The sequence below is a fragment of the Ochotona curzoniae genome, unplaced genomic scaffold (genome assembly GCF_017591425.1).
Source record: "Ochotona curzoniae isolate NIBS_2020 unplaced genomic scaffold, NIBS_Ocur_1.0 contig_3622, whole genome shotgun sequence".
NCBI lineage: Eukaryota > Metazoa > Chordata > Mammalia > Lagomorpha > Ochotonidae > Ochotona > Ochotona curzoniae.
The window spans coordinates 14,562,896-14,590,512 of NW_024465926.1; the positions used below are offsets into that span (position 1 = coordinate 14,562,896).

At 40.7% G+C, this 27,617-nt stretch overlaps 2 protein-coding genes across 3 annotated transcripts in view; both read left to right on the plus strand.

Annotated features, from left to right (window-relative positions):
- The first annotated feature begins 653 nt into the window (after window positions 1–653).
- NAE1 (NEDD8 activating enzyme E1 subunit 1) lies at window positions 654–26,638 on the plus strand. 2 transcript variants are annotated; one of them, XM_040982581.1, is made up of 20 exons: window positions 654–736; window positions 4,903–5,012; window positions 5,106–5,169; window positions 6,458–6,488; window positions 8,563–8,634; window positions 8,831–8,910; window positions 9,819–9,928; window positions 11,660–11,769; window positions 13,259–13,321; window positions 13,718–13,781; window positions 14,098–14,189; window positions 16,295–16,354; window positions 16,467–16,600; window positions 17,866–17,941; window positions 18,220–18,259; window positions 20,151–20,237; window positions 20,594–20,686; window positions 22,978–23,092; window positions 23,175–23,224; window positions 26,399–26,638. In XM_040982581.1, the coding sequence occupies exons 1-20, from the start codon at window positions 684–686 to the stop codon at window positions 26,506–26,508; spliced, it is 1,614 nt and encodes a 537-aa protein (XP_040838515.1). In that variant the 5' UTR covers window positions 654–683; the 3' UTR covers window positions 26,509–26,638. The 2 variants fall into 2 exon arrangements, with proteins under 2 accessions (XP_040838515.1, XP_040838514.1); XM_040982580.1 differs by having other exon boundaries at window positions 4,903–5,006; window positions 5,109–5,169.
- TERB1 (telomere repeat binding bouquet formation protein 1) overlaps window positions 23,061–27,617 on the plus strand; it is a 33,373-nt gene continuing 28,816 nt past the window's right edge. The window contains exons 1-2 of the mRNA XM_040982579.1: window positions 23,061–23,092; window positions 23,175–23,224. The gene's annotated coding sequence lies outside the window, so the exon portion shown is untranslated. The remainder of the gene's footprint in view (window positions 23,093–23,174; window positions 23,225–27,617) is intronic.

The following is a 27,617-nucleotide window of genomic DNA, read 5'->3' on the forward strand; positions in this document are numbered from 1 at the left end:
TGACCAAGCTGATTCTAGTAAACATCAGTAGCCTGCCTGGACTACCTGGTCTTGTGGGGACTAGCCCTGCTCTTTCTGATGGTTACAACATCCTTCCAGCCCCACAGCACAGGAAATGTTCCCTGAGAGTGGAGTAGGGGTGCTCCTCTGTGCATCCCCCCCACACCCTAACATCTCTGCATGGGACCCCCAGCACCCCTTTATGAACCTTGCTATTGAAAACTTTCTTCGGTGTGCGCTCTTTGTTAGCAAAGGTGGAAGGCAGACATGAACAATGATGTTCATAATAATGGAATATATTACTCAGATTTATGTTTTTTTAAAGGCTGGCCCCTATGTACCCATAAATCTCCATAGCACAGCTGAATAAACTCAAGACTGAAGGAGAAAGAGGCATTCGCACAATTAGTACGCAATTACAACCAATTCAGCCCGTTCCAGCAGCTGTAAGCCCTTCATAACCGCTGCGTGGACACAGGGACTTAAGAACTGGATCAGTGGACCGGACCAGGGTCGCGCTCGTCTCGGGCGTACCTGTGGCGCGTGCGCAGTTCGGTGGCGGAGCCCTGCGGGTCGCGCGCAGGAGGCGGTGGCGAAGGCGTGCCCAGGGCGCCTGCGCGTTCGTGGAGCCGGTGGTGGCGCTCGTCCGCGGCTTTGCTCTCCTGTGCGCGGCGGGCGCGGCCATGGCAGAGTCGGGGAACCCGCTGAAGGAGCAGAAGTACGACCGGCAGCTGAGGTGAGCCGGGCCTCACCGAGCCCAGCGGGCGGGCCAGCGGGGTCCTCTGCGCCTGGGCCGGGCCTGAAGCGCGCGGACGAAGCTTGGGGGCCTCCGTCAGGGCGCCCGCCAGGCCGGAACGGGGCCTGGCCGTGCAGGAACTAGGGCTCCGGGTTCCGGGCTGCGGACCGGGGCCTGGAGAGCCCGGCTAGCATCTGCACTGCCGTCCCCAGAAGGGCGCGCCCGCCAGCCGCGCGGGGTGCGGGTCAAGGTGCGCGGTCCCCAGCGTCCAGCCGGGTGTGCAGGGCCGCGGCCCGTCTCGCCTCGCCGCGGTGCTGCCCTCCATCGCTTCGTTTTGGTAGAATTGGCGGTGGGGGTGGGACCCAGAGTACCGCATCTCGGACACTTAGAGCGGCCCTGGGCGTTAGGTTTTGTTCCGAGTCATCGCTGTCCAGTAACAAGACCAGAAATGCGATTCCTAGTGTGTGAACCACGTATGTTTGCAACTGCAAAATTTCCAGTAGCCTCATTAACAAGTTAAAAAAAAAAAAAAGGTGAAGCCATTTTAAACTAATGGTTTATTGAACCCAGCATGCTCTAAGTACAACCATTTCGATGTGGCAGTTGCGGTACATTTACAGCATGTCTCAGTTCAGAGTCCCACGTTCCTGGTGTGCAATAGCCACCTGGAACCAGTGGCTACTTGGAGGGACAGTGCGGGTGTGAAGCGCTAGGTGGTAGCTGGCCACTTCTACCCTCGCCTGTTCTGGCACTGCCCGGTCAGTGTGTGTGTGGGAGGGCAGTTGTCATGTTGATGCACTGGAAGTTAGAGTAATTCTTGGCACCCTCCTTCCGGGGCCCATCCATAGTTTGCAGTTACAGGAGCAATAGGTTCCTAAGGATTGGAACTTTATTCTTTTGCTGAGAGCTGAACAGAGAGCCCACTTAAGTTTTTTTGTTTTGTTTTTCAAAGAAGAGAGGGAGAGACAGAGATGTCATCCATCCTTTGGTTCACTCCCCCAGATAACCACACATGGCCAGGCTGAAGCAAGAAGGCAGAAACGTGGTTCCGTCTCCCACGTGACTGTGAGGACCCTAACACTTTGGCTTTCTTCTGCTTTTCTCAAGCTCTTAGTAGGAAGCCGAATTGAAAGTGGAGCAGTTGGGACTTGAACTTGTGTCGATTTGGGATATCTGCACTGCAGTCGGTGACTTTACCCGTGATGCCGCAGTGCTAGCCGCTGTCTTGAGGCTATTTAAACAGCTGGGACACATGCAGGTTTTTACTGAAGCCCTCCTATTGAAGGGCCACACTTAAGCTTTCACAGAAAGAATGTCAGAGGAAAGCAATTAGAAGCAACGTTGTCTGCGAATGGCTTTGTAGTAAATGGGATAAGCTGCTGCCTGCGATGCCAGCATCCCATATGGGTGCTGTTTTAAGTCCTGTCTGAACACACTTGCCATCTAGCTCCCTGCTAACATTCCTGGGAAAGTAGTACAAGACAGCCCGGGTGCTCCTACTCCTATGTAGCAAATCTGAATGAAGCTGGGCACTTGGGGAGTGAGCCCAATGGATGGAAGAATAAGTTGTCTCAACTGTTTATAACTTTGCTTTTTTTTTTTTTTTTTAAGATTTGCTTTCTTTCTTTTTTTTTTTTCCAATTTAAAAATCAGATATGCAGAGAGGAGGGGAGACACAGAGGAAGATCTTCTGTTTGTTTACTCCCCAAGCAGCCACAATAGCTGGAGCTGAGCTAATCCAAAGCCAGGAGCCAGAAGCTTCTTCCAGGTCTCCCAAGCAGGTTCAGGGTCCCAAGGCTTTGGACCGTCCTCGACTGCTTTCCCAGGCCACAAGCAGGGAGCTGGATGGGAAGCGGGGCTGCCGGAATTAGTGGGATCCTGGTGTGTGTAAGGCAGGTACTTTAGCCGCTAGGCTACAGTGCTGGGCCCAACTTTGCTTTTTTAAATTAAATCATTTTTTAAAAAATTTTATATATTTTTATTTTGAATTTTTGAATTGGGTGGTACAGTTTCTTATAGACTGGGATTCCCCCCTAAATTCACACCCCCCGATAGATTTTTCCTCATTTTATTACAATGGTATAGTCCTTCATAAGGAACCACAATTCCATCAGTCTCTTATGTAAGTGTACCCTGACATTGCTGGTGCAGGCAATATTAGACATTCCAGCATCCCATTGTCTACACATTTCCAACAGTTTCATTGGGAGTCCAATTTTCGTCTGGAAGCAGTAGTGAATGTTGCTTTAAACCCCCACATCTGGATATGGTGGACCCCAGTACTCCATTACTATGTCCATTTCCATAATTGAGAAGCCATGAAACAAGATGAGTTAGAACAAAATGAGTTAAAACTGGCATGAGTTAGAACAACCGCAACAACGACAATGACAAAAACAAATCATAGCACCATGAAGAAATGAAATAAAATACGAAATAAAATGAAAATGAAAAAATGAAATAAATAAAGAGTACATGAGATTAAAAAAAAAAAAAAGTCCAGCCAACTAGTGATTTACAAGGGTTTGGTTCTACTGAGGCTGGCAAGAGTGAGCGAAAAGATTGCTTTCCTATTTGAACCCTTGTTTGGAACATTTAAGGCGGAGAGGCACCAATGTGTGTGTTTGTTCCTTCTTTCCTTCTTTTCCTTCCTCCATCCTCTCCCTTCCTTCCTTCCTTCCTTTTTATTGAAAAGGTAGATTTACAGAGAGAAAGAGAGAGACAAAGATCTTCTATTCGCTGGTTCACTTCCCAAGTGGCCGTAATGGCCAGAGCTGAGCTGATCTAAAGCCAGGAGCCAGGAGCTTCTTCCAGGTCTCCTACGTGGGTGCAGGGTCCCTAGGCTCTGGGCCATCTTCCACTGCTTTCCCAGGCCACAGCAGGGAGCTGGATGGGAAGTGGAGCAGGCGGGATACGAACTAGCACCCCTATGGGATCCTGGTGCATGCAAGGTGAGGATTCTGCCACCGTGCTGTACTCAGCATCAGTGTTCTTAGGATAACATTCCAACTACCCAGGCCATCAACTACATAGGTCAGGTGTCTTCTGTGTGCCCTACTTTCATGGAAATAAAGGGATTTTCCCAGTCCATCTGGTTTTTCCAGGTTATTCTTTCATTTGATAGCCCTTTAGCCGTCTTCTGTCTTGTGCCAGACATGGGACTCCAGCAGTCTTCTGGTGCTGTAGCTGGAGTTAGTGATGGATGATTAACAGATCGAACACTTGTGAAGTGGTTATTGTCATAAGTTCTGGAGCATGAACCAACTTAGGGTGACAGAAGGCAATTTTTAAGTCTTTGTGCTAGTCTTGGTCAACTGATACTGTCATGACCAAACAGCAGTTTCCTGGGTGAAGTGAATCAGATTGTCCTAGAAGTCACCATCCTTGTGTGGTCTGTATCTTGTCCTGTTAATGATACCCCCACATGAATCAGGTTGTATCAAAGGTTTCTAATCCTTATTTAATCTTCATTAATGCATGTGCCTGTTAATCCTATTAAAATGTTCACTCGATACTATTTATTTGAAAGGCAGAACAAGAGAGAAGGGTAGACGTATCTTTCATCCATTAGTGGATGAAAAGCCACAATAGCCAGGTGTGGGTCAGACCAAAGCCGGGAGCCAGGAGTTACATCCTATGCGGATGTTGTGTTAGCAACAGTCCCCTGTGAACTTCCAAGGCACATCAGCAGGAAGCTGGATTGTAAGCAGAGTAGCCTCTGGGTAATGCTTTCGCTAGCTCCTGCAGACATTACAATGTAAAGATTTTAGATGCACTAGTAACTTAAGGAGAAATGAGTTAGAGGAGAGACTAGGTTTTAAGTCTAAGACACTTTGTGTTGGTGAATATATCTAAAGATCTTCTGTCCTGCAGGTTATGTGGTTATTATTAAAAAAAAAGTAACAGGTAAGGAACCAGGTGGGAGGCCCAGGTTTCTAGTTGTGAATTAGCTCTGCCCTAAAACTGTTTGAGACATCATCAACCTGAGTCTTAAATTTCTCAACCGTCAATCCCTCAGTAACCTGCATTCCTCTCTCGTGAGTTTGGTGTGGCTGTCACATCATTTACACTGCACAAGACATTCAGAGATCAAGGTCAGTGTTGAGTAAGAAAGTTATGTTTTTGTGACAGTTCTTAAAGATATTGAATTGTGTCTTGTTTTGCAGGTTGTGGGGTGACCATGGGCAAGAAGCTTTAGAATCTGCTCATGTTTGCCTGATAAATGCAACAGCTACGGGTACTGAAATTCTTAAAAACTTGGTACTACCAGGTAATGCCGCTTGGCAATTCTGTTCTAAACTTGTTTCTTTAACATTTTGAACGAGAAGCACCTGTTTTTCATTGACCCCCCGGTATTCATTTTCTCTCCCAGGTATTGGTTCATTTACAATTGTGGATTGCAATCTGGTCAGTGGAGAAGATGCTGGAAACAAGTATGTTTGTTCTTTTCAAATCCGTGCAGGGAAGATGGCACACTGTCCTGGGAGCTTGAGGCTGTCAGGGTGACCTTCACTTTCTGATGGAATTGCTCTTCCTGTTTAGAGTTGTGATGAGGGGGAAGTGAGTTAGTACAGGTAAACTGCTAGTCCAGTATCTAACAGGTAGACCATTAATAAAAGGCATGCAGTCTGTGGTCTTTGATATTAGTGGGAAGAAGTAGTCATTGTGTCTGTTTGTGAAATCTGGCTACTTCTTAAGCCCTTGCACTGATTCCTAAGTGTTAGGCCATAATGAACAATAATACATTTTTGAATTACCTTTGATTTGTGGTAAAACAAAAACAAAAGGTGGTACCTTTAATTTGTGGTGTCTTCTAAGATTAGCTCAGGTTGCTTTTGCTATACTACGCATGCTATAAAAATGATGTTTTAGCAATGGCCTGAGTATCATTCTTCAGTTATCATATTTAGATTCTCAGAGCATTCTCACAATTGGACTTCAAGTTTACCTTCTCAGGGTCTTGAAGCCTGGGATCTCCCGTAATATTGGTCAGTAAGCAACAATGAAAAAATGCAAGAAGAACTGGGGTTTAGTTGATATTTTGCTTTGGGATCTCTTTAGTCCCGGTGCTTTTGCTTTGCTTACCTGTTTGGTTGGAGCAGGATGTGATCAGAGGAAGGTTTCTTTTTGTTAGGGAGCTAGTGAATTCATGCCACAAAGTAGTGCCTTGCAGCCACCTGCATCCTAGCTGGGCCTTAGGCCAGCAGGAGGGAATGCATGGGAGGAAGCTTGGATGAATCTCCCAGTTACCTGCAAAGGTGAATGCTTCAGTGTGGCATGATCCACCGTGACCTCTGCTTCTAGGGAGCATGAATAGGTGTTAAGTGGGCCAGAAGATTCCAGGGTCAGAGGAGTTTGAGAAATGGACCACATGAGGTTAGAAGTCTTCTGCTCTAAGACTTCAGAGTGTGTGTGTGTGATGAATTTCCAAGCAGGGGCCATAAGCTGGTGGTGGTCAAACTTTTGCCAGGGAACCTTTTTACTTTCAAGGCTTCTCTTAAATTTGTATTCTGTAGTATATATGTTTGGAAAATTTGAATTACTGGCCTGTCTTTGTTTATAACTTTCACCTGATTTTCTTCATCTGAAAAGACTATTAGAATCCATCATTGAGATACAGGATTTGTATACTATGAATGAAATATATGCACTGTTACCAACAGCTTTTCCTTATAGTAAGATATACCTTTAATCTTTTTCTTTTTTGTTCTTCCACTTTAGTTTTTTCCTTCAAAGAAGCAGTATTGGCAAGGTAAACCAGTAAATTATAGAATGTGGATGTGTAAGCATTGGATTATACCACTGTGACTTAATTATCTGCAAAGCTTTGACTTTTAAAAGAGCGTGGCATATGTCATTTCTATGAGAAGAAAAAAAACTAAGTTAGCTTGTTTTCCTAATCATATAGATCTTTATGTGTTTGGTAGTTTAACCATTTAGATTTATTTTTATTATTTTTTTATTGGAAAGGCGGATATACAGAGAGGAGAGACAGAGAGGAGATGATTCACTCCCTAAGTGAGCCCAACGGCCAATGCTATGCCGATCCGAAGCCAGGAGCCTCTTCCGGGTCTCCCACGCGGGTGCAGGGTCCCAAAGCTTTGGGCTGTCCTCGAATGCTTTCCTGGGCCACAGGCAGGGAGCTGGAAGGGAAGCGGGGCTGCCGGGATAGAACCGGCGCCCATTTGGGATCCCGGGCGGGCAAGGTGAGGACCTTAACCACTTGTGCCACCGTGCCGGGCCCCAGTAGTTTAACCATTTAGAAGGAGGGAGGCAGATGTTTTGATGTAGTAGGTTGAGCTACCCTCGTATGTGACACTGGTATCTCCTACTGTGTATTGGTTCGTATCCCAGCTGCTCCTCTTTTGATTCAACTCCCTGTCAATATGCCTAGGAGGGAGCAGATTTTGGCCCAAGTACTTTGATCCCTGCTCTCCATGTGGGAGAACTGGATGGAATTCCAAGCTTCTGGCTCCAGCCTGGCCCAGACCGGGCCATTAGGGCCACTTGGGGAGTGAACCCAGTGAATGGAAGTTCTTTTGATCTCTTTGTCTCTTTCTCTCTCTATCATACTGTGTATCAAATAAAGTAATAGTTTTATTTTGTTTTGTTTTAAGGAATTTGTAAGTACTGTCTGTATCCCACATCAAAGCTAAATCTTTAGTAATGTTCTTTCACAGAATGAATTATTTTTTAAATAGGATCAACCTAAGAAAACATGTTCTAATTTCTTTTACTTTTTCGAAAAATATATTTACTGATTTGTTTGAAAGGTGGAGTTATAAAGAGAGAGAGACAAAAATCTTCTACTAATTCACACCATAAGGCTTTATCCAGGTGTGCCATATGAGTGGCAGGGATCAAAGTGCTTGGACCATCTTCTTCTCGTTTTCTCAGGTCATTAACAGGGAGGTGGATAGAAAGCGGATAGCTGGGGCTTAAACCTGCACCCATATGGGATGTTAGTGTTGGAGTGAGCACCTTTTCCTGCTGAGCCACAATGTGGCTCCTGGAAACTTTTATTAATAAAAGTTTTATTCACTTTAGCTATAAGATTCTTTCATAATACTTATTTCAGATAAGAAATCTTTTTTTTTTAATAAGATTTATTTATTTTTATTGGAAAGGCAGATATACAGAGAGGAGGTGAGACAGAGAGGAAGATCTTCTGTCCGATGATTCACTCCCCAAGTGACCGCAATGGCCAGAACTGAGCCAATCCAAAGCCAGGAACCAGGAGTTCTTCTGGGTCTCCCACATGGGTACAGGGTCTCAAAGCCTTGGGCTGTCCTTGACTGCTTTCCCAGGCCACAAGCAGGGAGCTAGATGGGAAGCAGAGCCACTGGGATTAGAACCAGCATCCATATGGGATCCCGGAGCATGCAAGGCAAGGACCTTAACCACTATGCTATCGCGCTGGGCCCCAGATAAGAAATCTTACTAGATTGTACCGGTTAAATGAATATTCTGAGTGGAAATGACTGCTAATCACTGACTATTATTGGGAAGTGTTGAAGGTATGGGAAGTTAGAATGACTCTAAACTTGATCCAGAATATCCCTGTCTGATGCTCAGGGCTTTTTTGTCATTTGATCAGAAAACCAGAGTGCAAATAATGTGATCGCCTAAGAATTCTGGATAATAATGTTTAACTCCATTTTAAATAATATTCTGATTGAGTCTCAACCACTATAGCAAGCAGAATTGTCATGCCTGTGTATGAAATTGAACAGTTTTATAGTGTGCTTTGCCCGATTTGTAAATAGGGAGATTATGTTGTACTTAAGTTTGTTCTAATTCAAGCCAAATACTTTATTTTTAAAAAGAACCGAGCTCAAGCTGCCATGGAATTGTTACAAGAACTAAACAGCGATGTGTCTGGAAATTTTGTGGAAGAGGTACAATATATATATGCATTATTACTTTTCTGAAATATAAGTGTATAAGAATACAAAACCTTAGAGATTTAGAATTTTATGTCTGTGTCGTTTATGTTTAGGATCTTTGCCTCATCTGTTCTAAAACAGCTTAACTTTTTCTGCCATGTTTAATATGATTGTGAAATTGTTGGATTTTTCCCTTTGTCTTGTTTAGAGTCCAGAACACCTTCTAGACAATGATCCTTCGTTTTTCTGTAGGTTTACTGTTGTGATTGCAACTCAACTTCTAGAAAGGTAAATTTTCATGTGGATGTGTGTTTAATTTAATCTTTGAGGTTTGCTTGGTTTTATTGTATCTGGACAGTCTAAGATTCAGTTCTAAAATTCTTAAATTCTATAGAAACTTTTCACTTGAAGCTCTTTTACATCTTTGAGCAATGGGAATATGGGATGGGAAAGAGACGAATGGGGGTACAAAACTTTTTTGAATGTATTTAGAGCAGTTAAATAGGACAGTGATTATTTTTTGTGGGTTTTTTTTTTCTTTTTTATTTAATTTATTTTTTAGTGAGCTAGTTAGGTGCTGGGACTTGGCCTGTGGCGAAGACTGCGGCTTGGATGCCTGTCCTACGTCAGAGTACAGTGTACAGTCCCCCATTGCAGCTCCCAATGACAGCTTCTTGTTAATGTGGCCTCACAGTGGGAATGGCTCGAGTGGTTGGGTTCCTGCCCCCATGAGGAAGACCTGGATTGAACTCCTAGCTCTTAGCATCAATCTCAGCCATTGCTAACATCTGTGCAGTGAGGAGTTGGGAAGTCTGCCAGTCAGCCTCTTAAGTGAATAAAAGCAAAAACAAAAGCAAAAACTAGTTAAAGTTGATTATAGGAATTTGGGGTGTGTTGTATTAATTCAGTTTTTAAAGTCTTATTGTCTGTCATAGACTTGTTTGGAAAGTATCTTTTCAATAACATTCTCCATGATACAACAGTTTAGGGCTGTACACATTTCTTTGAGTCTGCACTGTTGTGGAATTGCTTGCTTTTTTGGTATATTCTTGACCTGCTTAAGTTAATGCAATGAATATATCTCTGCATTTGTTATTTAGTAAGAAAGCTGCTTTGTTTTAAGGCATTTTTGTATTGGCATGTTTCATATATATCCATTTGCTTATGTTTCCTTTTTGTTTTGCTTTCCTTTATAGTACTTTACTTCATCTAGCAGATGTCCTCTGGAATTTCCAGATCCCTCTTTTGATCTGCAGGACATATGGACTGGTTGGTTACATGAGGATCATCATAAAAGAACATACAGGTACAACTGAGGCGCATATGGGGCCTCCGCTGGTTGCTTTAGCTACAGATTTAGAAACTTGACAATTTAAGAAGTCAGTTTTAAATTACAAAGACAGTTTGTAGCAGCATGTCATTATCAGATTCAGTATGCTTTTAATTCACTATTTTCTTCAGATAGTGGTATTACAGGAAGATAGAAAGTGGAAGATAACAACTGAGCCTCTTCCTCCTTACGATGCCCAGCAGCTATCCAAGTAGCTTTCCTCTTTTACCTGCTAACGCGCATGGAGTTTGTAAGGCTGCCATGGGAGAGAGCCACGGTGTGTAAGAATCACCTTGCCACAGAAGTGACACTGTTTTTCCCCTTCCAGTCTTTCATGCAGACCTCACAATCCAGTTCCACACAGAAAAGCAAGGCATTGGCCTACGTATTGTTTCTGAAGACAGTGTTAGGAGAGACCAAAGGCAGGCCTGTATCAACTCAGGGATGATGTTAGCCTCTGTGTAATTTTAACTTAGGTTCTCATAAATTTTCAGTCAGTGTACATTTGTGCCTTTAACACTCAAGGAAGCGTTTTCTTCCTGTGCTGTGCTGGCGATGAGCCACACGCCCTGCTGGTGCAGTGACAGTTCTTCACATTGGTACCATCATTGGGGAGTGTCACCTGTGCAGATAGGGAGCGGCCTGTCAGAAGTTTCTGGGGTGAGGGTGAGAGTGGGATGGCATTTAAGAATTACAAATTGACAAGTGACCAAAAAATTATTATTTTTAAAAGGTGAGTCACTCTGAATTTGAGAGGGGGAATGAATGAATTTATAGAGGTAAAGACTGGGGGGGTAGGTAAAAGCAAGTGAAAACCCCTGACTTAGGAAAGATGTTATAGGATGGGGAGAGAGGGGTTAGATAATGATGAAGATACCTCTGCTTGCTGCATACCTACCTGTTTATGTGGATTGTTTATTTAATGTATTTAATGTTTCTGAGAAAGTGCTGTATCTTTTTATTGATGGTGCTGAGACAGAGATTATTACTACCTGACTTATTGTATAAGATCATGTTGCTAACAAGTGACAGGAGGAGGCCTGGCTCCAAATTCTCTGTGTGCCTTCCCATGTGGATGCTGTGTGCCAAGTGAGGTCAGGAGGTGGGGACCGCCTGACGTGGGAGCCTAGGAAGCAGGAAGTCAGGATGACCATTGGGTTTTGAGGGAAGAGATCTATTAAGGAGGCAGTGAGCTCTCTTTTGAAGGCCAAAAGGAGAGTAGATTGTTAGGTGTTACTTTACAATTAACCTCAGTTCTGTTCTAAGGAATTTTGTTTTTTAATTTCATTAAAACTAACAAGCCATCAAAATTTGTGCATGTTGCTATGTGTAAAGTATAACATTGCAAAAATCTTGTAGGTCCCGAAAATTAAGAATTAGAAATTCCTTCCTTTATTCTTTTTTTCCCTTACTTCCTTGCCTTTTTCCTTCCTTCTTCCTTTCTTAATATTGAAGAAGCAAAGTTTATTGGAAATAAAATACACTCGGTAGGCCACATGGGCATCTTAGAAAAAAACTGAGAGCCCCATCTGCACTCATACTGGAGTTTTTATTATTTAGATGTGGGCTTTCCATTTTCTGCCACCTCCTCCCTGTCTGGGATGTCTCACTGAGTGGAGGGCAAATTACAAATTTCTAAGTTCCTGTAAGGTGCTCTTGTGCCAGCAGTGTTTTTAATTAAGCTTCCCTTTTGGAATTGCTTCACAGTAATAGAATCTCATCCAGATAATGCATTGGAGGACTTACGCCTAGACAAGCCATTTCCTGAACTGCGAGAACATTTTCAGTCTTACGATTTGGATCATATGGAAAAAAAGGTTCGTAGTTTTGTGCCCTTACCATTTAGATAGACTTAAAAATTTTTAGCCTGATTTTTCTGAATTATACTAAAATGGGAAGGTATTATAAACTTTCACTTTTCTATCATATAGGTTACTCTGTACAGTTTTACTATGTTTATTTTTAATAACTTTATTTTCCCTCCTAATTTAAAAAAAACTTTAAGAAGTATATAAACTAAAAGTTCGCCAACTGGGTCAAGAAATCAGACATTTTTCTTCATAGCTCTTTCCTCAACAAATGATTGTACTTTAGAAAAGTTGGGATTTGGGTTCGGTGTTTGCTGAAATTGATTCCGTTTGCAGCTTAGTTTTAGTGTTTGGAAATTATGAAGGCAACTGTATTCTTCCTTACAGAAATCATGACATTTATAATGAGTAGATAAAGAATGTATTTGTTTTTCACATTTAACTAAATTGACCAAGTTTATTTGGCTCCTCAGGAAACATAAAGAGTCCTCTTCTTTCTTCTCTCTCTTTTTTTTAATTTTTAAAATTTTTATTGAAAAGTCAGATATAGATAGGGGAGGAGAGACAGAGAGGAAGATCTTTTGTCCCATAATTCACTCCACAAGTGGCTGCAACGGTCAGAGCTGAGCCAATCTGTTGTTTTGTTTTTGTTTTTGTTTTTAAGATTTATTTATTTATTGGAAAGTCAGATATACAGAGAGGAGAGACAGAGAGGAAGATCTTCTGTCCACTGGTTCACTCCCCAAGTGACCGCAATAGCCAGTGCTATGCCGATCTGAAGCCAGGAACCAGGAACTTCTTCCAGGTCTCCCACACGGATGCAAGGTCCCAAGGCTTTGGGCTGTCCTCAACTGCTTTCCCAGGCCACAAGCAGGGAGCTGGATGGGAAGTGGAGCTGCCAGGATTAGAACCGGCATCCGTATGGGATCCTGGTGCGTTCAAGGCAAGGACTCTAGCCACTAGGCCACACTGCCGGGCCCAAGCTGAGCCAATCTGAAGCCAGGAGCCAGGACCCTCTTCCAGGTCTCCCACTTGGGTGCAGGGTCCCAAGTCCTTGGGCCATTCTCCACTGCCCTCCCAGGCAACAGGCAGGGAGCTGGACGGGAAGTGGGGCTGCAGGGACACAAACCAGTGCCCATATAGGATCTGGGCACATGCAAGGCGAGGACTTTAGCCACTAGGCTACAGTGCTAGGCCTGGTCCTTTTCTCTTCCTCTAGAATTGATGTCTGAAATCCAGCAATCTGAGTCATTGTAACCCTTGAGACTGTTTTCTTGCTTGTGAAATAGGAACAGTCATAGTACATACCTTGCCATCCATGATTCATTTGAACACTGCCTCTCAATAAAATGTGTAAATTTTATTAAGCCGGTTCATTCTTTTCTGTCCACTGCTTTGAATATACTAGATGATCGTAAATGCTGTTTTTATTAAGAATGTGTTTTAATAAAGAATTATGGTAATTTATACTGACATTTTCTTTATATCTCAATTTTAGGACCATAGCCATATTCCATGGATTGTGATCGTTGGTAAATATTTAGCTCAGTGGTGTAGTGAGGTAAGTTTTTTTTTTTAAACAAGAAATTCTGTGTGATTGTTTTTACTTTATTATAACAGATTTCCTTATGTGGAATAGTGTTTGATTTTATTTTTTTCCCCTTAGGAGGTTTTAGAGCAAATGGGTATTTTAAATTTTAAGCTGAGCAGTTCTTCTGTGGTTGATGATACTTTTATTAACAAAGTAAAATTTGAATAAATGTCATCCTGGAACTGACAGTGGGTGGTGAATGTAGAGGGCTGGCCCACAGGTTCTGTTTTCTGTCAGGTGAGCCCTGATTTTACTGAGGTACAGACTGAGGAAATCTCAGGTGGAGGATGGGGAAGACTTTGGACTCTGAATTTCCGTATTTTGAGTTTTATAACTAGATTCTTAAATTTTTTTAAACCAATATAGACAAATGGACGAATACCTAAAACATATAAAGAAAAAGAAGACTTCAGAGAGTTGATTAGACAAGGTAATAGTATGGGATGTATATAATGAAATATTGTATAAAGTTGGAAGTCAGATTGCTTCAAGTAAACATCGATGGGATTTCTATTGATACTTTCATCAGAGGATGACATTCTGAGCTTTTGTTTTGCTCCTCTTTCTGGGGGTGGGGTGGTGGAGGAACCACTTCTTGTATGATTTGAAGGAATGATGCTAAGCTCTATTTCTTAAGTTCCAAGATGCTGCTGCCTTCAGAATCTGACAAGGTTGGTTGTGTTGTTGAGGAAACAGGCATGAGAAGAAAAGGGCTACTGTTTGCTAATTAGTTCCTGTTCTGATAGGAATCCTAAAGAATGAAAACGGGACTCCTGAAGATGAGGAGAATTTTGAAGAAGCTATTAAAAATGTGAACACTGCACTTAATACAACACAGGTATGAAAAGGGTGGCCGTGGGATTCATCTAAGATGCCCTCTGACGGCAAATAGTTGATTATCATGATTTCCATCAATGTCTTCTGATTCTAAATACATAGTTGGAAAAAAGCATTTCTGATATAGCTTAAAACTATGTTCATAAGAGTTTGTGTAGTCCTTGTTAAAATGAATGTCAGAGCTTCAGCGTATAAAGCTGATAACAGTAGTTCATACGACTTAGTTGAGATTCGTGACTTGTGAATTGTAACTGCCTAGAGGTAAAAGTTATATAATGAAGGTGATGTTTTGTTGGCCCAAAATAGTGTTGCCTGAAAATCAAATTGTGTTTCTCTGCATTTGTTTTACAGCAGTTATTTGGACATAATAGAAGATGTTCTTTGTTAATTATAACATTATTTGGAGGATAATTCAGAGGATAATTCAGATCTCTTTTCTTTTATTACGGCTTTGATGTTGATTATGACCAAAGAGCTTTGGAATAACACACCTGGGTAGTTTAAGTTCAAAATTTATTAGTTTAAAAGAGTAAAATTGTTTTTGTTTTCACATTAGGAAAACAGTTATCATTACACACAAAAAGGCTTTGTTGCTAAGTGGTGGAGGTGTGTGCTTTGCATATCTGTTTCCTGGGGAGGTATAAATTTTATATCCTAATTGGGTTGATGGGTGAAAACACATAAGTATACTTAATTAGAAAACATCAAATTGTATACTTAGGGTTGATTTCACACTAAATATATATAATTTACCCCAATTTAAAAAATACAATGTCCTGATGGTTAGGGCACAGTAAGTAAGCAAGCACATAGAAATGTACCAGTTGCTGTGAACAAAATTAGAGCAGAACAAAGAGGGACAGCCTAATAAGGTGGAGGGGGTCTAGGACTGGAAGGCAATTTTATGAGGGCAGAGTTTTTTAAGCAGAAGCCTGGTTGAAATGACCTGCAGAGGTATGTCTGTCTGGTAGCTGCCCAAGGACCAGGAGCACCTGTGCTGAGGCCCTTTGTGTTCAGGGCCCAGGAAAAAAACCCTGTGTGATTGGTGTGAAGTGGAGCCAGCAGAAAATGTTGAAGAAGCTGAGGCCAGAAGGCCAGATCATCCTGGGGCCTTGTGGATGATTGTATTTAGATCAGAGAATGGACTAATAGACTTTGTATTTCTAAAAGATCATCATTCTGGCTCTTCTGAGGCAATCAGAATGTCAGGGATAAAGAGTGAATGTACAGACCCAGCACAACAGCCTCGCAGCTAAAGTCCTCTCCTTGCACATGCCAGGATCCCTTGTTGGCACTGGTTTGTGTCCCAGCAAGCTGTGTGGGAGACCAGAAGAGGCTTCTGGCTCCTGGCTTGGGATCAGCTCAGCTCCAGCTGTTGCAGCCACTGGGGGAGTAAATCAGTGGATGAAAGATCTTCCTGTCTCTTCCTCCTGTCTGTATATCTGACTTTGCAATAAAAATAAATAAATCTTTTTTTTAAGTGAAAGTACAAAGGCCAGTTAGGAAGTTACCCACTAAGAGATTTCTTTTTTCCACATACTAGAATCAAAACCTATATTTTGTGTAGTTATTAATATATGATGCAATAAAAATCCCTCTGGTACTGATTCTAGATAAAACCAAATAAATTAGAAGTTCATTCATTAGAAGATACAATTTGAGAATTCAAAAAACTTATTTGAAGAAATAGAATTGTCATCAAAAGTGGGCACAGGGCCCAGCGGCATGGCCTAGCTGCTAAAGTCCTTGCCTTGAATGCACCAGGATCCCATATGGACGCTATTTCTAATCCCGGCAGCTCCACTTCCCATCCAACTCCCTGCTTGTGGCCTGAGAAAGCAGTCGAGGATGGCCCAATGCTTTGGGATCCTGCACCCATGTGGGAGACCTGAAGAAAGTTCCTGGTTCCTGGCTTCAGATCGGCACAGCACCGGCCATTGCGGTCACTTGGGGAGTGAATCATTGGACGGAAGATCTTCCTCTCTGTCTCTCCTCCTCTCAGTATATCTGACTTTGTAATAAAAATAAATAAATATTTAACAAAACAAAACAAAAAAAACATGGACGCATTCTTAGTATTAATAAGTGTTTTGTTTCCTTTGCTAGATCCCAAGCAGTATTGAAGATATATTTAATGATGATCGTTGCATAAATATCACCAAACAGGTAATGATAGTAAGGAATAAAATTTTTTTTTCAAAAAAAAAAAATTTTTTTTCTAAAAGTTCATTTCAATGTAAGGTGCCTCTGAATGTTAATTTCTTCTGAATTCTTCTAGACACCATCATTTTGGATCCTAGTTCGTGCCTTAAAGGAATTTGTGGCCAAAGAAGGTCAAGGAAATTTACCTGTTCGAGGCACAATTCCTGACATGATTGCAGATTCAGGAAAATATATAAAACTGCAAAATGTGTAAGTCACTGTACTCAAATAATTTTAACTGACAGATTAATCTTTTTTTTTTTTTTTAAGATGAACATTTTATCACTCAGAAATCAGTCAGTTAGGGCTCTCATTGCTTTAGAAATAAGCTAAAGAATTTAGGGGAAATTTTTTTTCCCTTCAAAGATTTTTTTTCTGCTTGAAAAGTTGTAGGTTGAAGCAAGATTGAGTGGAACATGCATTGAATTCCTATATATCCTCCAGAACTTTCAGATTTCATGATAAAACTTAACATTTCATCACTTACTCTGAGCTCTGAGCTAGTTTGTGTAGTAATTAACAACACATGCGTTGGGTTTAAACAACCATGTGAGAAAGATGCTGTGGTCATCTCTGGTTTACAAAGAGGAAACAGAGGCAGACAAGGTAAATGACGGTGCCAGGGTTTGAGCTCCATGAAGCCTGGCTCCAGAGCCTCTGCTCTGAGCCTTGGCCATCTCTTGCAATATTATCTCTATCACAGAACTGTGAAAGCTTAGTTTTGGTGGACTTTTTGGCATTTGATGTGTTCATAAACAACAGGTAGACACCTACCTCCCAGGTGTCAGTAGCTGGAACCCACATAGACTGTTCCAGGGATGTGTCTCAGTCACTATTCCCCTGGTACTGATGAATCCCCGGCTGCTGGTTTGGTTTCCTCAAGAGTCAAATGGTGTCACACAGGGATGTTGCTTCCCCAAACCACCCTTCATGCCAGTTACTGTCTAACAAATCTTAATTTTGTTGGCTTAGCCTGTGACTTCAGCTTGAGGAAAAACAACTGAAGGTAGAAAAAAGTGTGGCCTAGTGTGGGAGATAGTTTAGCTTACACAGTGATCATTTCTAAATAGATCTTAAGAATATTTTTTACATGAATTTATAAATAGTTTTGAAATATCTAGCTTTCCTTGGATTTGACTTGGATGAGGTAAGTCATGTTCTTCAGTAACATGTTTTCTCAGTTCCTGAGTCAGAGGCCTGGATCATGGCTCGCTCTAGAAGTTTTTAAGTTGGGTTCCGTTCGTTATACAGGGGGCCTGGATTTTAGGGGGAGTGGTGTTTTTCTTGCCAACCCTGGAAAAACCCCAACTTCTACCAGGTGCTGCTGGTGGTGTTTCCTGGTATTTTCACATTTCATGCGTTGCCAGACTCATGGTATCTCATGAAAAGAGATTATTTGTTTGCTTCAGAGTGATAATTTAAATTCTGCCAGGTAACAATTGTCCTAATGGTTGCTGCTGCTTCTCTGTCCCTAGTTACCGTGAAAAAGCAAAGAAAGATGCTGCTGCTGTGGGTAATCATGCTGCCAAATTGCTACAGTCCATTGGCCAGGTAAGCTGATGGGCGCACTTTGGTTTTGCCGTACGTCTCTGTATAGCCTGATCATGTAATTCCAGCCAGAAAGGGTTTCGTTGGCTCTGTGATGCTTTCGACAGAGCTCTCATTTGTCTGCCTAGAGTGAATGTTAGCAATAGGCAAACCATGCTGTTTTTCAGGCACCCTCCCAGCTCTTGGAGAAAGTCTTCCCGTCGTAACAGTGATTGGCTTTGTGCCATCCTTTGTTCATCTTTGCTGTACTGGAGCAAAAACCTGCCTTTATCTCTTTACAGGCACCAGAGTCCATTTCAGAGAAAGAATTAAAGTTGGTCTGTAAGTCTACTTGGCTTATTTTACTTTGTAAAAAAAAAAATTTACCACAAGGAACATTTCCTAGGAGTTCCAAATATAAATGGTTGGATTCTGAATTTTCTGTGGTCTTAATGGAAAGATATATAGCTGTTAGGTAAGATTTTCCCCCCTCTTTCTGTAGAGGATACTTTAACACTGTCTCTGCGGTAGAACATATCTACCTATGACAATGCCAAAAAGGCTTGAAGGTCAAAATTATCATTAATGCAGAATTATTTTCATCTTGTTAATTTTAATTTGGGAAATTTTATTTAAAGACTTTGAAGTCTTGAGTTACATATACATTGATGGTACTGGTTTAAAAACTCATTTTGGTCTATGTTGAATGACTCTGATGGAATTAAGAACTGGTTGTCTAGTTTCAGAGTAGCTAGGCTCAGTTTTCTCTATGACTCATATTCTTTTATTCATGAAATAAGTTTAAAAATATTTTTTTTTCAAAATAATATTTTTAAAATTTCTCTTACATGTCATCTGAAGATTTTTCCCTCAATCTATTATACCTAGTTTCTACAAAGGTTTATATTCTACATACTACCTGTCTTTTAAAAAATTTGTTTTTATTTTGTTTGGAAGACAGAGAAAGGCAGAAAGACCTATCTACTATTCGATTTCCCAGTGTCCATAGCATGGTGGGAGCTGAGCCAGGCTGAAGCCAGGACCCTGGAGTTCAAGCTGATGTCTCCCACATAGATAGCAGGGACCCAAGAATTGGGTCCAGCACCTGTGTCCTACCAGGATATAGATTAATGGGAACCTGGAACTGAGAGCAAAACTGGGATTTGAACCCAGGCACTCTGATACGGGGATACAGGCATCCCAATTGTTGTGTTAACCATTTTGCCATACGCCTGTGTTCATGTTCCCTACTTTACAGTAGACTTCCTCAACCTCCCTGTTTCGTGACTTTTCCACAGTATCTATTTAGGCTCAATCTTACTGTTTTGTGCCATTGTGTAACGTACACTTTGTTTCTGAATTTGTGTCATTACACAGTTGTAAACTAAAAGCTTGATGTTGGTTATTTGAGAGTTTGCTATTCTGTTCTGTCTGTGTTAGGGCTTATTGATAAATTTCCATAATATGAAACATTAAAAAAAATTTAAATACCAAGAGCACAGTAGTAACACTATTTTCTTTAGGACTGTTTGTCCATAATATGGAAACACATTTATTGAGCCATTTCAGGCATTGTGCTCTGTATTTTATATGCTTGTCACATTTGATCTATAGAAAACTCTAAAAGGTAAATAGTATTGTTTTGAATTTACAAATGAAAATGGAGCTCAGAGAGGCACCTTTTTAACTAGTACTGACCTGGTTTTATGCCAGGGATACAAATTTAAGAGGATTTGTGTTCCATTGTCTTCTCTACTAATTATTAGACATTTTTTTACATTCTGTATCTGTGAAAGATACATAGAAAATTTCCTTGGCCTGACACGGTGGCCTAGTGGCTGATATCCTCGCCTTGAACATGCTGGGATCCCATATAAACACTGGTTCTAATCCCGGCAGCTCCGTTTCTCATCCAGCTCTCTGCTTGTGACCTGGGAAAGCAGTGTAAGATGGTCCAAAGTCTTGTGACCCTGCACCCGCGTGGGAGACCTGGAGGAGGTTCCTGGCTCTTGGCTTTGGATTGGCTCAGCACCGGCTGTTGTGGTCACTTGGGGAGTGAATCATCAGATAGAAGATCTTCCTGTCTGTCTCTCCTCCTTTCTGTATATCTGCCTTTCCAATAAAAATAAATCTTTTTAAAAAAGAAAAAAAATCCTATTTGTTAGCTGTCCTTTGACTCAGAATATTCACCTATCCACAACCAGTGTTTCCATGATTTCTTTCTTGTGTTCAGGCAGCAATTCTGCATTTCTTCGAGTGGTAAGATGTCGATCCTTAGCTGAAGAATATGGGTTGGATACAATTAACAAGGGTGAAATTAGTAAGTATCAGAACTTTTGATGCTAACTTGATTTTAATTTAAAGATGCAAATTTTAATTTACATATTGTATAAACTGAATTTACATGAAATGATGTTTGTTTTGCTGTCTGTGGTATGATGTATGTAGGAGCTGAGGTCGGCATGCCACTGCTTCAGTTGAAATTGTGTCTGAGACTATAGGATCTCATCTCGATGTGTCTCCTTGTGCTGCTAACTTATCATTTTCTATTTTATTGTTAAAAATACTTAAATATTTTGTAGTAATTTTGTATTCTATCTTGAAATTTGAGTACGTAGTAAACTTAACATGGTTAGTTGTGAATTAGTGAAATTACACTGAATTTTTCCTCTGCAGTTTCCAAAATGGACAATCCAGATAATGAAATAGTATTCTATTTAATGTTGCGGGCTGTTGACAGATTTCATAAGCATCATGGTAGATACCCAGGTAAGAATACCAAGTGAATTACCAATATAGCAAAATCTTGAGTAGACATGTAAATTGAATCTTGCATGTTCTCATAGCGTTTTCAAGGTGGTACTGGAATGTAATCAGATGGCACCTATAGTTCATACCAGTGAAGATTTTTAAGTGTAACTGTTTGCAAATAGTGTTTAGTTCTAAATTATTGCAGGAGGAATGTCGTAACATGCATGTAAAAAAAAAGCTGTTTTTTTTCTATCGGTTTGTATAATTTACTATCAAGATGCACACTGAGCGTAATTTAGTGGACTAGGAAAATCACAGAGGTTTATGCCAATGACTTCTTGACATTGCTTTATTTCGTATACATTTTTTATGGGGATTTCTTTGTTCCGTGTACATTTTTGTTATCTGTAAATGCAATAATTAGAGAATTGGCATAATTTCAAATATGTAAAGTTGTATAGAATATTTTTTATCTTTGTTGATAGTTTTAGTTGTCCAGGATTATTGCATAATAGCTTATCCTATACATATCCTAAAACTTGTTGCCTGTCTATTGCCAGGTGACCTAAGAGCAATGTGTATACACACCAGAAGAAATAAAATAAATAAATATCATGTGTATATTGATTTTTTAAAAAATGTGATTCGATAAGATTTGAGTTACCTAGTATACATCAGACCACTCCAAAACTTGGTGGTGTGAAATAATTAGTGTATTATCTAATAATTTTATGGATTGATGGGGCTCTGGCAACTTTCTCTGGGGTGGGGTCAGTTCCTGGAGTTGCATAGTGCCCAGTGCTGGAGTCGTCTGAATGAATGAATTAGATGTGCAGGAAGACATTTTCACTCAGGTCTCTGTCACCTGGGGTAATGGGCACATCCCAGGGCTGCTTAGGCCTTTCTTTTTTCACATGACTAGCTTGGGCTTGACAATGCTAGGGTAAGTTTCTTCCTTTTTTTTTTTTTTTTTCTTTCACTTTTTTTTTTTTTTAAGATTTGTTTCTTTTTATTGAAAGGCATTTATAGAAAGAAGGAAAGAGAGAGGGCCCGGCACAATATCCTGGTGGCCCTGCTTCCCACCTAGCTCCCTGCTTGTGGCCTGGGAAAGCAGTCGAGGATGGCCTAGGGCCTTGGGACCCCACACCCACGTGGCAGACCGGAAGAGGCTCTGGGTTCCTGGCTTCATATCAGCTCAGCTCCGGAAGTGAATTAATGGATGGAGGATCTTCCTCTCAGTTTCTCCTCCTCTGTGTATATATGACTTTCCAATAAAAATAAAATAAATCTTAAAAAAAAAAAAAAGGAAAGAGAGAAACATCTTCCATCCATTGGTTCACTCTCCAAATGGCTGCAATGGCTGGAGCTGAGCTGATCCAAAGCTAATAACTTCTTACAGGTCTCCCATATGGGCCACCCTGCATTGCTTTCCCAGGCCACAAGCTCTGAGAGCTGGATGGGAAATGGAGCAGCCAGGACATAAACCAGCATCTGTATGGGATATGGCACTTGGAGGTGGAGGATTAGCCAGTTGAACCATCATGCCAGCCCCTAGGGTTGGCTTCTTACATGATGACTTGCTTTCTAAAGTTAGAGCTCTAAAAGCAACGAATGGAAGGGACAAAACTGTCTGGATTTGCCTTGTAAGTCTCCAAGCATTACTTAGATTGTGCTCTGTTGGCTTCATGGAGACCAAGGAAGGCTTTTGGCTTCTTGCTTCAGATTGGCTCAGCTCCGGCCTCTGTGGCCATTTGGGGAGTGAGCCAGGAGTTGGAAGATCTTTCTCTCTGTGTCTCCTTCTCTCTGTAAATTTGCTTTCCAATAAAAATAAATAAATCTTTAAAAGATATACATATATGGACAGTATCTAGCATCCATGAATGTCTTATAAATATTACCTGTTATTGTAGCTTTATTTCCTCAAAGTCATTAAATTTCTTATAAATAAATAAAAAGCATCATAATTTGCATGAAGGGTATAAATAGAGCAAGTTTTTTTAATTTACTCAATTATTTTATCAAGTAATTATCATGTGCCACATGCTTTTTGGATGTAGAACAGGGAACCTTAATTGAACTCAAAATTTTAAAAGGTTTAATGGGTCTTTTATTATAGATACATGATAGTTGCAAATACTGATCTCATACTTTCCGTTATTTTTGTTTTATCTTAACTTCCATGCTTTACTTTTTTGAATAGAGCAGCTGAACCTGAATTAAATAGAGATTGTAGGCATTAATTTTGAGTCATACTTACTTTAATGAAAATGAATTTATATATATGTATATATATATTTATATATTTTTAGGAGTGTCTAATTATCAAGTTGAAGAAGACATAGGAAAGTTGAAGTCTTGTCTCATTGCCTTCCTTCAGGAATATGGGTTATCTGTGATGGTGAAAGATGATTATATCCATGAATTGTGAGTATCTGTCAGGGCGTTTAAGACTAGTTCCCAGCTATCCTCAGGCTCTACTAAGGTCACCTGTCTTTCTTTCCTGTAGTTGTCATTATGGAGCTACTGAGCCACACACCATCGCTGCCTTCCTGGGGGGTGAGTTCCAAGCTGAGACGACTGTCGTCTGTTGTTACCTAGTAGTTACTAGTTTAATATGAAGTCCTCTTGTCTTAGCTGTTTTCACTGGAGTATCCTGCTGCAGTGATTTCCTTCAGACTGTTCTCCATCCTTCCATCTGTCCCTCTGACATCCATTTGGAATTCCAGAATAAGCACAGATTCTTTGAAGGTGTTAATTCTGATCCTGTCCCTCACTTAATCAGTGCTCTGTCGCACAATGCACATTCTTAGGGTCCTCAGAAAATAAGGCCAGGAACTTAGCTGGACATTAAAGATCCTGTGTTTTGGTTCTGCTTAACTTTTTGATTACTTCTACCAAGTTCATTTTTTTCCTGTCAGAAATACCCTTTGATTTTCTGCTTTTGGATCATTGTTCCTCTGGGTCCATTCACCTTAAACATCTATTTTCTGCATGTCTATCTAGAACCTACCTGTTCTTCAAGGCACAACTCGAAAATGCCATCTCATTCATAAAAATTCCCTTTCTCCTTCCTTCACTTCATTTATTTCTCTCCCTTAGTTTGTACTGCTGTGTCATAATTCTATAGGCTAGGGGGAAAAAATAATTCTATAGGCTAGGTGACTTACGAACACCAGAAATTTGTTTCTGACAGTTCTGAAGGCTGAAAATTGAAAGTTAGGGTGTGGTGAGCACCTAAATCCTGGGTTTAGGCCCTTCTCACTGTCACTTCTCACATGGTAAAAATGTCAAGAGAAAACATAATAGTTTTCAGGGAAACACAATTCAGTTCATAACATCTTTTGAGAAGACGTTATGGCAGTGTCAGACTGCTATTTAGGATGCCAGTATCCCATGTCTAAGGACCTAGGGTGAAGTCTTTCCTCTGCTTTGGACTTAGATTCCTGCTCATGCTCTCCCTGGGAGGCAGCAGGTGATGGGTCAAGAACTTAAGTCCATGCATCCACGTGGGAGAGCCAGATGGAGCTTATGGCAGTGCAGCCCTACCCAGCTGTTGTGGGTATTTGGAGGGTCAACCCTTGGATACAAGATCTGTCTCTCTGCCTTTCAAATAAACAAAAAGTAAAGAAAAATTTTCCTCTTCTGCTTGTGCTCTTCTGTAGACTGAGCTGTTTGCTTATGCCATTTTCCATCTAGATGATTAACACTTGGAAATAGATACAGGTCTAGTTAATATTCAGTGTTTAAAGTGTAATAATACAGACCTAAATTAAGGCTGGATCTGGATACTTTATTTGAAACTAAAACACAACATCTTGTACCAAAATAACAATCAGCTGATTCATAGAAAAAAGCTATTAATTGCTTATTCAGATTTTAAAAAGAGGTTGCATGACTAGAACTTGCCTGTAGTAGAAAAAAACATAAATGGATGTTTCTTTATCTCTTTGTATTCTGTAGCATCTTGTACATGCTATTTTATTCCTTCTCTTCTTCCAGATTTTGTTTAAATATGATCTCTTTGAGGCTGTCCTTGACCCCTCCCTTGCTTTTTCTTCTTATCCGTAAAGGCCATGTGATATTTATACATTCTATTTCTTTGTAAATTATCTGTCTTACTGTTAGACATAGGATCCATGAGGGCAAATGAATCTTTTTTGGCTTTTTCTCCCTGCTGTATCTTTCCTGCCTAAAACATTATGTAATAGAGTCTTAAATTTTACGAAGTCTATAAATAGTTGTGAAAGAAAAAGGTTCTGATTATAAGAAAAAAATAAAAATTAAAAAAAAATTTATTTGATTTTATTTTATTGCTAAGTCAGATAGACAGAAAGGTAGATTTTCCACACAATGATTCATTCCCCAACTGGCTACAGTGGCCGGAGCTGAGCTAATCTGAAGCCAGGAGCCAGGAGCTTCCTCTGAATCTCCTACATGGGTGCAGGGTCCCAAGGCTTTGGGCCGTCCTCAACTGCCCTCCCAGGCCACAAGCAGGGAGCTGGTTGGGAAGCTGGTTGGGAAGCAGAGCATCTGAGATTAGAACTAGTGTCCATATGTGATCCTGGTGCTTGCAAGGCAATGACTTCAGCCACTAGACTACCATGCTGCTGGGGGTCCTATTTTTTTTTTAAGAGTTTTTATTTTATTTGAAAAGGCAGAGATAGAGTTAGCAAAATGATCTTCCATATGCTGGTTCACTTCCCAAATGACCATAGTGGCCAGGGCTAGGCCAGAGCAAAGCCAGGAGTTAAGAACTTCATCCAAGTCTCCCACATGGAGTGACAGGGGCTCAAGCACTTGGAACATTTGCAGCTGGTTTCCCAAGCATTTTAGCAGGAAGCTGGGTTAGAAGTAGAACAGGTGGAACTTGAACTCACAAGTCATATGGGTTGCTGGTGTTATGGGCAGTGGCTTAATCTACTGTGCTATGATGCCAGTCCTCTTGTTTTGAGTAATTACTGAAACCTAATAGTTTTTTCTGTAGCTTTTTTATAAATTAAAAAATTCATTTAGAACATATGTACATTTGTCTTTTTTTTTTTTTTTTGTCTAAAACAGGCACAAGGTAAAAATTAAAATGCTGGGACTGAAGAGTATCCTTGAGAATCCTTTTGCCTCTTTATCCATTTAAAAAGTTCTTTCAGCCATGCTGCAGTTACAATTTTTGTTTGCTTCCTGTATCTTGCTGATCCATTTCATTGTTTTAAATAATAATATGCATTGTATGAAATATCTAAAATAAGAGCCCGGCATAATAACCTAGCAGCTAAAGTCTTGACTTTGGTTCATGTCCTGGAGGCACCACTTCCCATCCAGCTCCCTGCTTGTGCCTGGGAAAGCAGTCAAAGACAGCCCAAATGTCTTTGGGACCCTGCACCCATATGGGAGACGTGGAAGAAGCTTCTGGCTCCTGGCTTCAGTTGGGCTCAGCTCCAGCCATAGTGGCCACTTGGGGAGTGAATCAACAGAGGAAAGATCTTCCTCTCTGTCTCTCCTTCTCTCTGTATATCTTACTTTCCAAATAAAATAAAATAAAATAAGAAAAGGAATATCTAAAATAAGACTATTATAAAAATTATACTTTAAAATTTTTATGTGACTCACTAAGCTATGCCTGTTTTGGATTACTTTTAAATAACTGCCTTGGCAAAGGTTTCGTGCAGAGTTGAATATGTTTATATTACTCTTGAAAATCTTTTCAAGGTTTGCTTTTCTCTTCTTTCTTTGTAGGAGCTGCTGCTCAAGAGATTATCAAAGTAATCACCAAACAATTTGTAATTTTTAATAATACTTACATTTATAGTGGTTTGACACAAACCTCAGCAACTTTCCAGTTGTAGAATAAGCACCTTATGTTATATGTTAATGATTGAAACTGTAGTTGTCTTCAGATTGCCTTGTAGTCTGTAAAACTAAGCTGAAGGAAAGCCGTGAGATGGTTTCCTTAATAAACGTTTTTCTCATTTGTAATAATGTGTCTTGTTCTCTGTTGGGAGAGGGATGGAAGCAGTCATTTTCCCAGAGACTGGCAGCTGTCCCTTCCAGTGAAATTCATTAACAGATGGATTGCTATGTCAGGCTGCTTATCATGGATATCTTTTGGGTTTCACCAGAAATAACTTAAATATATATTTTTCTTACCATGGTAAATAATCAGATTAAGCCACATTCAGATTACAGCTATGGATATGTTAGGAACATTTGTTAAAACAACTAGAATTTTAAAGACTATTTCAGAATGTATAGTTTTATCAGAAAATAAGACTTTGTTTATGTATGTGGTGTTATCTAAACTTAGGTTTTACTGAGTATACATTCTTAAATTTTTATGTAGTCATTCTATCCACTGTGCATAAAATCTTAGATTTCACTTGATTAGGGACAGACGTTTGGCACAGCAGTTAAGACACTGCTTGGAACACCAGCATCTTTTGTTATCAGGGTGACTTGGTTTAAATTCTGTCTTAGGACCTGATTCCAGCTTCCAGCAGATGCACAACCTGGGAGACAACAGGTGATGGCTCAAAGACCAGAGTCTGCTGCCCACATGAGAGACCTGGATGGAGTTTGGACTTCTGACTTCTGCCCAGGCCAGCCATGACTGTCTAAGGGCATTTGGGGATAAACCAGTAGATGTGATATTGGGAATGAGGCAGGGAATCAGGAATGCATAAAGTTGGAGAACTTTAAAAAAATGTCTGTGTAGCATTCCATCGCACTGCAACTCCACCCCTTTACCTGTCGAGGCAGTACACCCACTTTCCCATGATGCACCTGTGTCTAATATCAGACCAGGAAGAAGATACAATGATCAAATGGGAGTTAAGCTTCACATGGAGGTACCATGTAACTCCCAGAAAGCCTCATGCACACAAAAACCCCACTCATACTTCGTGTTTGTGTATTCAGTCAGGGCAACAACCTTTACTGTGAGAAGGAGGCATCATGT

Excerpts from the sequence above, each read along its gene's own strand:
- NAE1 (XM_040982581.1), top strand. The coding sequence starts at position 684 with ATGGCAGAGTCGGGGAACCCGCTGAAGGAGCAGAAGTACGACCGGCAG. Across the intron at positions 13,322-13,717 it reads TAGCTCAGTGGTGTAGTGAG|ACAAATGGACGAATACCTAA; the intron begins GTAAGTTTTTTT and ends AAACCAATATAG. Across the intron at positions 23,093-23,174 it reads GATGATTATATCCATGAATT|TTGTCATTATGGAGCTACTG; the intron begins GTGAGTATCTGT and ends TCTTTCCTGTAG.